Raw genomic sequence first — 12760 nt, 5'->3', positions numbered from 1 at the left:
GTGTAATTTCAGCTTCAGTTCAAGGCATTTAACAAAAATATTGCATTAACTTTTTAGGAATTACAGCCATGTTTTACATAGTCCCTCCACTTTCTGAATATATAAAAGTTAGTTTATACTCAGCCATATCAAAGACAGTCGTGCATCAGTAAAATATACAGTAAAAGGTTAATCGAACAAAAACATTAACTAATTTAAATTTGAATGAGGCAATAATTTGGGCTTCATTCCTGATTTGGGTCCTTATTTTCTTCTTATTAGGATCTTTCAATCGGGGAACCAAATTTCACAGGAAATTGATGAAGAGATGACCCAAAGAGCTAGAGAAATAGTAATAATCTATTAATCAATGAGGGTTATAGAAACCCTTGCTGCAGCATGCGACAGGAGTGACAGAAGACCGTGTACCAGGTTGCCTTGAAGCAACATTGTAACATTATGGAATCTAGACATGCTGCATTTTGATATTTTGTCTTTGGTATTTGTATACTACATAAACATGTAATAGTCATCATCATATTCGATTTTTTCATGTTATGTCATATTATATCATATATCAGACAGCTACTGACATGGTAGTGGCATTGACGCTATGTAAAAACACATAAGGTGCAGTAGTTTTTGCAAAGAATTTTTAAAAATATCCAGCCAACAGTGGTCCTGTGGCCAGAAACTGGCTACCAGAGAAGGGATGTTCATCTCCAGTTCTGGAAATCTTCTGGCTCAGAGGTTAGTACCAACACATCTAACTCTAATATTCATATGCTCCTAAAGGCATTGGTCAACTATCTCAGGTGTGTTAGGTGACATGCCTCAATACCTTAATAAGCCAGTGCATATGAACTAATGTATGCAGACCAATTTATATGGACCAATCCAATGTACATGAACCAATAAATAAGAACCTGTGTACTACATGGACCAATGAACATCCATCAATTATCTGTAGCCGCTTATCCTGTACAGGGTCACAGGCAAGCTGGAGCCTATCCCAGCTGACTATGGGCGAGAGGCAGGGTACACCCTGGACAACTCGCCAGGTCATCACAGGGCTGACACATACAGACAAACAACCATTCACACTCACATTCACACCTATTGTCAATTTAGAGCCACCAATTAACCTAACCTGCATATCTTTGGACTGTAGAGGAAACCGGAGCACCCGGAGGGAACCCATGCAGACACGGGAAGAACATGCAAACTCCAACCAATGAACATGAATAGATAAATGGTGTCTACATTAATAGATCGATACTTATCCTAACAAATCAATATTAGTAAACTAGTACTTCTGGAAAAAAAATTGCAATATTTCTCACAGTCAATATGTAAAATAGCAGAACAGTAAGCAAGCAACAAAGCAATAATTATGATTAAAAGCCAATAAATACGTTTAAAAGCCAGTATGCCTGTACAGAATCCATATAATGTATTCTTCCAAACCAGCACAACTCAAGAGCATTGTATCTTGCCTTTTGCCCATTACTTTTCCAATAAACCACGTTATATGCACACAGTAAGTAGCCAGTAATTGTTTCCTGAACAGCACCCCATATGAAGGATACTTGAATATAAATCCCAATTAGCCACAGGAAGAAACTGTCGAAGAACCTTAACACACGGATTCAAACAGTGGCTGGGTTGATTATCTCTCACTGTCCTGTCACCACCTTCAGTGTCCTCATTTATAATTGGCTGTTGTAATTACTCTTAAGTGTAACTGTTTTGAGTAGGTGTTCAGGGCCCCTGAGATGTGTCAGAAGGACACTCATAACCTTCCTCAGCTCAGGCAGATCAGAACCCTTGTGAGTGAACACACATGAAGGAAGTGGCATTGCAGAACCATAAAAAGACACACCCAGTATTCTAATAATAATAATAATAATAATAATAATCTCATCTCATTATCTCTGGCCGCTTTATCTTGTTCTACAGGGTCGCAGGCAAGCCGGAGCCTATCCCAGCTGACTACAGGGCAAAAGGCAGGGTACACCCTGGACAAGTCGCCAGGTCATCACAGGGCTGACACATAAACAACCATTCACACTCATGGTCAATTTTAGAGTCACCAGTTAACCTAACCTGCATGTCTTTGGACTGTGGGGGAAACCGGAGCACCCGGAGGAAACCCACGCGGACACGGGGAGAACATGCAAACTCCGCACAGAAAGGCCCTCACCGGCCACGGGGCTCGAACCCGGACCTTCTTGCTGTGAGGCGACAGCGCTAACCACTACACCACCGTACTGCCCTGGATTATTTATAATAATGCCAATATATAACAACAATCTTGACCTTCTTTTTGCTCACTGAGGTTGTTGTAAATTATTTAGCCCTACTAAGTGTGTGTGTGTGTGTGTGTGTGTGTGTGTGTGTGTGTGTGTGTGTGTGTGTGTGTGTTTAATGCAGTATTAATGAGACAAGGTGATACATATATTAGAGCACAAGATGTTCCCTCTGTTTTATTTTCCACACCATGGCATGAAATACTACACTGACACCGGACAAAACTCGTTCAGACTAAAAAAAGAATGAACGGAAAAACAGACAAACACAAACACAGAGATTAATAAATAGGCTAAGAAGCGCAGCGCGTGCGGGGGACGTGATGAGTCACCGGAGAGGCGTCGATCAGCTCTGATCTGCCGCAGTCTGAGGCTCGAGACTAAAATATCTGAAAAAAGACGAAAAGTCGGTGATTCAATGCACCGGCAAAGTTCCGCCTGACTTAATAACCACCCACTCCCTCTCTCCAACACACACACACACACACACACACACACACACACACACACACACACAGGTCTGTCTTCACACATGCAGCATCATAATCACGATGATGTTATTACTCTTTGGACATTTTAATAAAATACGGTTGACCAGTAAGACTTATTATTATTATTATTATTATTATTATTATTATTATTATTATGCTGTGATCCTGTGATATAGCTAATCGTAGCTACAAGACTCGCAGGATAATAAATATGACTGACACACGTGCACGCGCTCGCTGTCAATCTGCCTGTGTATAAAGCGGAAAGACAAAAGGAGCGCGTCGGGCGGGAGGGTGGACAAGTCTCGGGCTGTGTGACGTCATATTTACTCAGCTGACACACGGCTCGCCCCATGCCTCAACTAGCCGGGACACACACACACACACACACACACACATCCCTCTCGTTGACACGCTGTCATTTCAGTGTGAAGATTCTCTGGATCAGCTCGCGCGCTATCCTACACGCCACTCAGTGTGTCTGTGCTGAAGCTGAGTCTCCACGCGGGGCTGCGTTTCACGCTACGCTCGTCTGCTGTCTGAAGAACAGGATCAGCGCTATACTGCGCCTTCTATAAGCTTTCCCTCCTCGCACGGTGGTCCAGTCCACCACAATGAGAAACACGGTGACACGTCGCTCGGGGTTACAGCGCTGGCGACGTTGATTCGGGCTCGCTGTTGCGGCTGAAGATGAAGATCTCCACTCAGCATTAAGTTGAGAATTCTTGGAGTTTGTGTTCATTCAGCAGGACCGATCTGTCTTGTCTGGCCAGGACACCACGTACCCACACACGCGCTCATAACGCAAAGTGACAGTGCTCTCTCTCTCTCTCTCTCTCTCTCTCTCTGCGGCGCGTGGGAGGCGGAATGGCGCCGCTCCTTTTGCAGATTCTTGCCTATGCACTTGGGTCGCGCGGTGGAAAATAACGGCACCCCGCTACAGGACTACACATCCACTAACATCACCGCCGCATGGCAGGACCACCACGAGCAAGCCTTTCTGACTTCGAGGACTCCCGAGCTGAGGGGTAGATGTCTGGAAACGACACCGCCCGAGGACAAAGGTCACTGTAGGTGAGCCCCTGATCATACATGGCTATTGTTTTCTTACGAGCCTGCTTGTTCCAGGCGCACGCCTGACTCACTGCGGAGTCAAACCCTCACTGGCTGCGCTGAACATGTCCAATTAGTCCTTATCCACATCCGCATACCTGCATACGCACACATATAGTCACAGAGATTAGTACAGGGTCCGGGAACTATGGAATTATCCGAAGTCAGGTGTTCCAGCGAGAGCGAGGAGCTGTACACTATAAACAAAACCCCCACGAATAACAGCAGCGGGCGACCGAAGCGGCTGCTGTGGCAGGACGCAGTGCGCCATATCACCGAGCAGCGATTCATCCATGAACACAACAACCCCAAGGCCGATTCTGCGGATGACACACCAGGACAAGACTTGCGCAAACAGTCAGCTGTGAGGACATCTGTGAGCGAGCGGCACAACAACAACTGCGGCACGAAAGTGTTCCCGGAGCGCTCGAGTAGCGACCTGGGTTTCCTGCAGCTCGACTGCGCGCCCAGTAACTCGGACTTCTTCGTGAGCTGGGGCTGCGCGTACCGGGGTGTGATCTTCCCCACTTTGCGTTACGCATTCAAATCGCGCGAGCTCGAGCGCCTGTACCAGCGCTATTTCTTGGGTCAGCGGCGGAAATCTGTGGCTGTGATGAACATCCTGGACGTGGTGACCAAGCTGACGCTGCTCGTCCTGCACCTGACTCTCGGCGCCACGCCCGTGGACCCGATAAAGGGCGCACTGCTCGGCTTCTTTGCCGGCGTCGAGGTGGTTATTTGTGCGCTCGTCGTGGTGCGCAAGGACGCGAGCTCTCACGGCTACCTGCAGTACAGCGGCGCTGGTACTTGGGCGGCCATGGCCACGCAGATCCTGGCCACGGGACTGGGCTACGGGCTGCTGGGGGACGGTGTGGGCTACGTGCTCTTCACGCTCTTCGCTACCTACAGCATGCTGCCGCTGCCGCTCACGTGGGCCATAGTGGCAGGAGTGCTGACCTCCGCGCTGCACATAGCGCTCCAGCTGCTCGTGGCGCCCCATGTGCAGCTTTCCACCAATCAGGTAGGATAATACTGGAACTGGTTTGCAGTTTTCACATTCTCACTCTTCAGGATAATGAAACAAAAAACAGAGAGCCAACCTTGAGGAAATGCGCGCGCACCGTTGTAGTAATGTCACAGCCTATAGGATAATATGGTAATATTATTGGGTCAATAATGACTTTAAATTATATTGCCATATATATATATTAAAAAGCTTTACATTCCGCAAAAGTTTCAGTCTGTTGGATTTTAGTCGCCACTTCTTTCAAATCTCGTCGCGGTCTCGTGCTGGAATCCTGGACGCTCAGGTCGCTGTCCACGTGCTGAAACCGTGATCCCGGTATTTCCATCAAACCACCAGAATCAAATACCAAATCATTTGACTTTTGCGGCTGATCCAGTTTCCAGGGTGAATTCAGATGTATTGACAAAAGATTTTTTTTTTAATTTCCACCTTGTCTAACCTTTCTTGATTTTAATAATAATAATAATAATAATAATAATAATAATAATAATAATAGGCTACTTCAACACAACACATTTCTGAAATCCTCAATGTATTGGTTATCTACAGTACACGTGAAGGAAAAATGTTTATTTTATAAAGCTTTTCAAGAAGTTTGGTTTAGCCTTTTTGTCAAAATTGACTGACTGACTGAAATTAATTTTTAATAAATTGTGGTAATTTGGGAAACGCATTTTAAGTGATTACGGTTTTACTTTAATCCTCAGTGACGCGTAACATACAACAAATCAACTTTCAATAGCAGGACTTTAAAAAAAAATCTCCAAATTCTTGATCAACGTATTCTAACATTGTATGAACATAATAGACTCAGTAAAACGGACTGCATGGTAAGATATTAGTCTAAGTAACATTTTATAATTCATTCCTTACAGCAATAACAACAATAAGGGTTTAGAAAAATGTTAATGCTTTCCTGAATCCATATTGAATCTTTTCCAAAATTCAATGTGAACAGATTACGGTAACACACACACACACACACACACACACATATATATATATATATATATATATATATATATATATATATATATATATATATATATATATATATACTTTGTGTACTTAGTGGAAACTTTTTTTTTGTTACACATATTTATGAAGCATATACAATGTGTTGGTATTAAACAATTTTATAACACTATAAATTTGTTGAATACCAATTAGTGCTGTGTTGGTAGTGTTTATTGGAGGCATTCAGTGGTGTCAGACTGGATCAGGGTTTGGTTAGATAGATGACTGGTTAAAATAGCATTTAGTTCCTATGTATGGAGTCATGTCTGTGTGGACTGTAAGGTAAGCATGGCTTAGATAGTGTTTGAAGCATAGTTAGAAATGTGTAAGGAGGCTGATCAGAATAGTGATAGAAGTGTTCACATTACTGAGCAATAAAACCTCTGGAGATCAAATAGGAAATCTATATAACTCCAGTAAATCACAGACCAATCATCTACCTTTCAGCATAACTCTGTGTTTGAATGTTTCAATATACTGGAGCTATATGTTTGCAAAGAACATATAGACATATAGGCAGCATGGTGGTGTAGTGGTTAGCGCTGTCGCCTCACAGCAAGAAGGTCCGGGTTCGAGCCCCGTGGCCGGCGAGGGCCTTTCTGTGTGGAGTTTGCATGTTCTCCCCGTGTCCGCGTGGGTTTCCTCTGGGTGCTCTGGTTTCCCCCACAGTCCAAAGACATGCAGGTTAGGTTAACTGGTGACTCTAAATTGACCGTAGGTGTGAATGTGAGTGTGAATGGTTGTCTGTGTCTATGTGTCAGCCCTGTGATGACCTGGCGACTTGTCCAGGGTGTACCCCGCCTTTCGCCCGTAGTCAGCTGGGATAGGCTCCAGTTTGCCTGCGACCCTGTAGAAGGATAAAGCGGCTAGAGATAATGAGATGAGATGAGACATAGCCATATACAGTAGGTGTGATGATAAACACATTATGACCATTTTTACCTAAATTTTAACACCAGATATTGTCATGCATCTCACTTGATATTATCCAAGCCACGCTCTACAAAAAAGTAATGAATGATGAAGGACTAGAGGACACAGATAGCACACAGAAATGTTTCAAACTGTACATTTCCAGGACATGTCCAAGAAAGGGTACATAGCATTTAAAACCCACAGCAATGCTGTTGCACCTGATACACTGGCACCAGCACATCACACAATGGTATGTCAATACCATGTCAGTGTCAGTGCTATGCTGAGTCCACCACTTGAATGTATGTGAACATGATTAATGTGCACCAATGACCAATGAGTGTAGAGCGTATCCTAATAAACTGGTAACTCAGTGTTTACAATGGACAAACTCAGGATGATATCAGTGATATGTTTATTCCAAAGTAAATGCAGATTTAGGAATGTTGGGCTAGTGTTTTTTTTTTGGGGGGGGGGCAAAAGTATGTAGACACCCCTCTGAATTATTGAGTTTAGGTTTCCACTGCTAATAAGCGCATAAGATCAAGCATATAGTCAAGAGGGAACACAACACCATATTAATGGTTTTAGAACGGGATGTTCAACAAGTTCATATAAGTGCGATGGTCAGGTGTCCACATGCTTTTGACAATATATTGTATTTGGTATGGCTAAGCCAGTATTTGGTTGGATTTTTGACTTAAGTGGTCATTATATTTTGTGTGCATTTAAATTAGTGTGCAGCTGTAAAGATGGTTGTGAGGCAGTTTGGATAACGTCATAATGACTGTGATCAATTCAACTGCATTTATATATAACGCTTTTAATAATAGATATTCTCACAAAGCAGCTTTACAGAAATCCATGTGTACTTTTATATTTATAAAAAGATGAAAGGATTTATATTTAGATACCAGAGGTGACAGTGGCAAGGAAAATCTCCCTGAGATGGCATGCAGAAGAAACCTTGAGATGAAGCAGAATAAAAATGGAACCTATCCTCATCTGAGTAATACCAGATAGTGCTATTTTAAGCCGTTACTCTTCCACAATTATATACTATATAATCAAATGTGGTGAAAGAATCAGTATTTCAGATGTTCACCGGTCTTTATGATTACAGCAGCAGTCTTTACAGTCAATACACACACCCTAAATAAAACAGGCTTTTATGATATAAAAACTGAAACCAAGATAAATCACGTCAGGTGTTTTTTTTTTTACCTTTTACATGATATCACAAGCAACAAAAAATGTGAAAAGCAAATAGAAATGTTTTAGAGGAAAAAGAAAATGAAAAACTTGCAATAATCTTGTTGTATAAGTGTGCACACCCCTAAAGTAATACTTTGTTAAATCAATGTTTTGGGGTATGCCTCTACCAACAATTAGTCCACAGATCCTTGTAGAAAATGCTCCAGATTGATCAGATTCTGAGGAGATCTCATGTGCACAGCCCTCTTCAAGTCACTTCACAGGTTTTTGATAGGCTTTAGATCCGGGGTCTAAGTGGGCCAAAATGTTGACCTCACTTTGTTCACTTTGATTTGTGCTTTGGGTCATTATAGTGCTAGAAGGTAAATTTTTTCTTCATTTTCAGAAGCCTGTAGGTTTTGTGCCAAAATAGATGGGTATTTGGAGATATTTGTGATTCTTTCTAGCTTGAGCCCCAGTGCCAGGTGAAGGGAAGCAGCCCCATGGTATGATAGTGCCACCACTATGCTTCACCATGGGTATGGTGTTCTTTGATTTTGCACCAAACAAATCTTTTAAATTATACTAAAAAAAAAAAACTACCTTGGTTTCTTCAGCACATAACACATTTTGCTATTTGCTGTGTATGGGGTGATCTTAAGCAGATCTGATTTTTTTTTTTCATGAGAAAAGGCTTCTGTATAACCATCCTACCCTATAGCCCAGGGAGAATATGAAAGCTTGTTGTCACAAGCTTTAGGGATTGTAGGGCATGACCATCACTTGCCAGATATTCTAGTAGCTCCTTTAATATTGCCCTATGTCTCTTGGCAGTCTCCCAGATAATTTTTCTTCTTGCTCTTTTGACAATTCTGGAGAGACATCCTGTTCTTCACAACATCATGGTGGTGTCCTCTTTTCTTCACTTGTTGATGGCGGCCTTCACAGTGTTCCATGGTACATCTAATGTTTTGGAAATTATTTTGTACCTCTCTCCTGATCAATGCCTTTCAACAATGAGATCCTGTGCATGCTTTGTAAGCTGTTTGCACACCATGGCTTCAGCAGTTAGATAAAATAAAAAAGGAGTCAAGAAAATCCTACAGAAACAGTTGATCTTTATTTTGGGGTCAATCACAATCACTTCACGATGACTAGCATATGATAAATACATGAGTCACATGCTCCTTTATAGAAGGGTGTGTACACTTATGCAACCAGAGTATTGTATTTTTCTCTTTGCCTTTTCCTAAAACATTTCTATTTATTTTTCACTTGAATTTTGTTGCTGCTACAGTACATCACATTAAGGTGAGAAAATATCTGAAATGATTTATCTTGCTTTTTTTTAATATCACAAAAACCTGCAATTTTAAAGGAGAACTGAAGTCATTTTTAAACTTGCTTCATTTCTTAATTAACATGATATTCAATTACATTTTCGGTTTTAGTAACCTTATATCGTGACTTGTATTGGCAACTAATTGCAATTAAATATTATACTTATCGGCCTATTCAGTTTTTAGCCATGTTGAATTTAATTTGTTTGGTCCACGGCAGGTGTCGCTTATCCACGCGATCTTCACAAGACTTGTGCGAGACTTCGAAACGTGAAGTGTCAGCCAGGTGTCAGTGCCACTATTTTGAAAACTGTTTTCCAAACAAAATATTGCACAAAAATGAGTTTAAGTGACAGTTACTGCCTACTTTTTTCAAACTTTCCTGATTGCTATCAAAACAAATAAAACTTCCGGCTTGATTACATCAGCATTCGAAGGAGGGCGTGTGCGTCTTTTGACAACGTTGGCAGATGTTGGTCGTTTTGATTTCTGCTGTATGTTTTACTTCTGTCCTATGATGTCTTGCAAAGGTGTCAACAAATCTCGTTTATGGCCATTGCTTTGACATATGGACTGATCTATTACATAGCATATTTCAAACACTCATAACTTGCTATAGCAGTGACAAAACAGCTATCAAAAATGCATTCCTATATTTAATAAAATGAGATAAATAGAATTTTGATAATAAAAAATTTGCCTTCAGTTCTCCTTTAAGGGGTTTGTAGACATTTACAGTAAGTCTACAATATCCAAGTGAGATTATCCACTGAAGAAAGGATGAGACTTGGGTATAACCCTGTTTTTAGGAAGCACAATCTTTAAGTTATCCATGTTGGATCATCCCCAGCAGCAGACAGTGAATCACAAGTACAGACACGCCAAGCAGACAGGGTATCAGGTTGCATAAGGCAGATATGGAGGGCAAGAGAAGAAATAACAGTAGAAGTCTGTCAGGATCAGGCACCGATGTCATACATATATGTATATGTACAGTACATAGGTATATGAGGGGCCAACATGTTTCGAAGTGTTAGGCAGGTATGCATGTGGTTACTATAGCAGGCTGGCAGGGTTTGGGTCATGTATTATGTAGTGGTGAGGATTTACAGGATCTGAGAAATCGTATTAAAGATTAGAAATCTTGTACCGGGAGAAAGGGGGGATAGCTTTTACTATGTTTAGATTCTGTGTTGGGGCGGCACGGTGGTGTAGTGGTTAGCGCTGTCGCCTCACAGCAAGAAGGTCCGGGTTCGAGCCCCGGGGCCGGCGAGGGCCTTTCTGTGCGGAGTTTGCATGTTCTCCCCGTGTCGGCGTGGGTTTCCTCCGGGTGCTCCGGTTTCCCCCACAGTCCAAAGACATGCAGGTTAGGTTAACTGGTGACTCTAAATTGACCGTAGGTGTGAATGTGAGTGTGAATGGTTGTCTGTGTCTATGTGTCAGCCCTGTGATGACCTGGCGACTTGTCCAGGGTGTACCCCGCCTTTCGCCCGTAGTCAGCTGGGATAGGCTCCAGCTTGCCTGCGACCCTGTAGAACAGGATAAAACGGCTAGAGATAATGAGATGAGATGAGATGAGATTCTGTGTTGAGAAAATGATATTGATCATCACTGTAAATTCGAATAGTTATGCAGACACAAAGTCTTTCCCTAATACATAGCACCTTTTCCTATTAAGCCGGAATAAATAGTGACTGAATACATATTCATTTTGCATTCAAAGTTTATAGCAATGACCTTTAGATTATTTTAAACAACACAAGCTCAGTTTTAAACAAAAAGTGTACGGCATGTATATAACCACTGCAGTGGAATCACATCTTTATTTTTGGCAGGTTTTGTTTTCAGTTTGAGAAGATTTGAATTTCTGACATTGATGCCCAGTGCAAGGCTTGGCTGTCTTTGAGAAAGAAACTAGGTGGCATGAAGATGTCTTTTGTGTGTGTGTGTGTGTGTGTGTGTGTGTGTAGGTGAGACTGTAAAAATAGCACATGTGGGAAGATGATATGGAAAAAGGTTTCTCTGACTCACACACTTGCCTGGATGCATCCCTCCCTCTTTCCATCCTATTCTTCAAATCCCCCCGGCATGCTAACAGGTTCAATACATATCTCTAACACTCGCAAGACATTTGGCATACAACTTAGCGAAAGACTCAAGGCCACTAATCAGTAATGGAGCAGGAAATTAATTACATTTATTAGGTCTTATTGTGAAAGATAAGGTCACTTGCAGTTTGTCTCTTGTGAGTGTGCGTGGTGACTGTTATCATTGTCACTTAAGTGCGTGCACTGCCTAGATTCTGATATGAGACAGTAGTAGCCAAAATGTACACACATCATGGTGTTACAAATGAAGAGTTTAGTTCCAAAACGCTATAAACACCAAATTTGAAAAATTGAAACTCCCGCCACCAAACCATCACCAATTATCACATCTTACTCGTACCATATTTAGTTTTCGCCAAAACACGATTCTGCCATTGATTTACACACTGCATTACGGCCTTTCATTCCAAAACGCAAGAAGCACCATCACTGATTTTTCTCAAAACCAGACATTTAGCCAATCAGAGGCCGCCACTGGCGTGAAGTCTTCTAAGCTGGCTGTGCCCATGAAGTAGGAAATCGCTTCATCACTTCTCACATGTATTGGACAATTTCATGCTGAATTATGAATAATTTCGATAAAATAATCTAAAAATATCTATAAAATAATCTGTCATGAAAGAGCATGGTTAAATGCACTTTATATAGAAAGGGATATGTAGTATTTGGGGGGGAAATGCCATGGCATGGATATGTAGTGACTTGACAAAAAATAATTACTTGGATCAGTTAAAAGCTGTTAATTAGTTCTGGATTTCATTTTTGAAGTTTATTATCTTTAAGGAGTTAGTCAATACATTTTAAAACAGGACACAGTGGTTTTCCTTTTATCACTTCCCGTAATCAGAAAAAGTGATTTTTCTCGAAACAATGGAATTGGATATATAGTGTTTTGGAACCAAACTCTTCAAATGCGTAAATATATTTTATATTGTACTTAAACTCAATTGTGAGCACCGATTGTAGTTGAAAGGAGACTGAAGACGGGTAGTGAGAGGAAAGTTTTTGGGGCACAGCAGGAAACTGGTGCCATAGGATGGGTCTGGGAAAATCAGGGAAATTTGAAATTTTAATTCCACTTCAAGTAGTTACATAGTAAAGTGAAAGGTTACCTTCTGCTTGATATTATAAATTCAGGGTGAGTTTTGCCTAATGTTATTCCCTTGGACCTGCTGGTGAGTGGAAACTCTCAAATGATCATTCATCACTCATATACCTGTAAAATCAAGACTTTAGGGATAAACTATGGACAGTGCTGTGGATTTTA

At 41.5% G+C, this 12760-nt stretch overlaps 1 protein-coding gene across 1 annotated transcript in view; it reads left to right on the top strand.

Annotated features, from left to right (window-relative positions):
* Window positions 1-4017: 4017 nt before the first annotated feature.
* Window positions 4018-12760, top strand: part of adcy8 (adenylate cyclase 8 (brain)) — a 138691-nt gene continuing 129948 nt past the window's right edge. The window contains exon 1 of the mRNA XM_060905944.1: window positions 4018-4913. Within this exon, the coding sequence (XP_060761927.1) occupies window positions 4041-4913 (873 nt within the window). The 5' untranslated portion in view covers window positions 4018-4040. The remainder of the gene's footprint in view (window positions 4914-12760) is intronic.

The sequence above is a fragment of the Neoarius graeffei genome, chromosome 23 (genome assembly GCF_027579695.1).
Source record: "Neoarius graeffei isolate fNeoGra1 chromosome 23, fNeoGra1.pri, whole genome shotgun sequence".
NCBI lineage: Eukaryota > Metazoa > Chordata > Actinopteri > Siluriformes > Ariidae > Neoarius > Neoarius graeffei.
The sequence above is the reverse complement of the archived record's forward strand: the minus strand, read 5'-3'. Positions and strand labels throughout refer to the sequence as shown.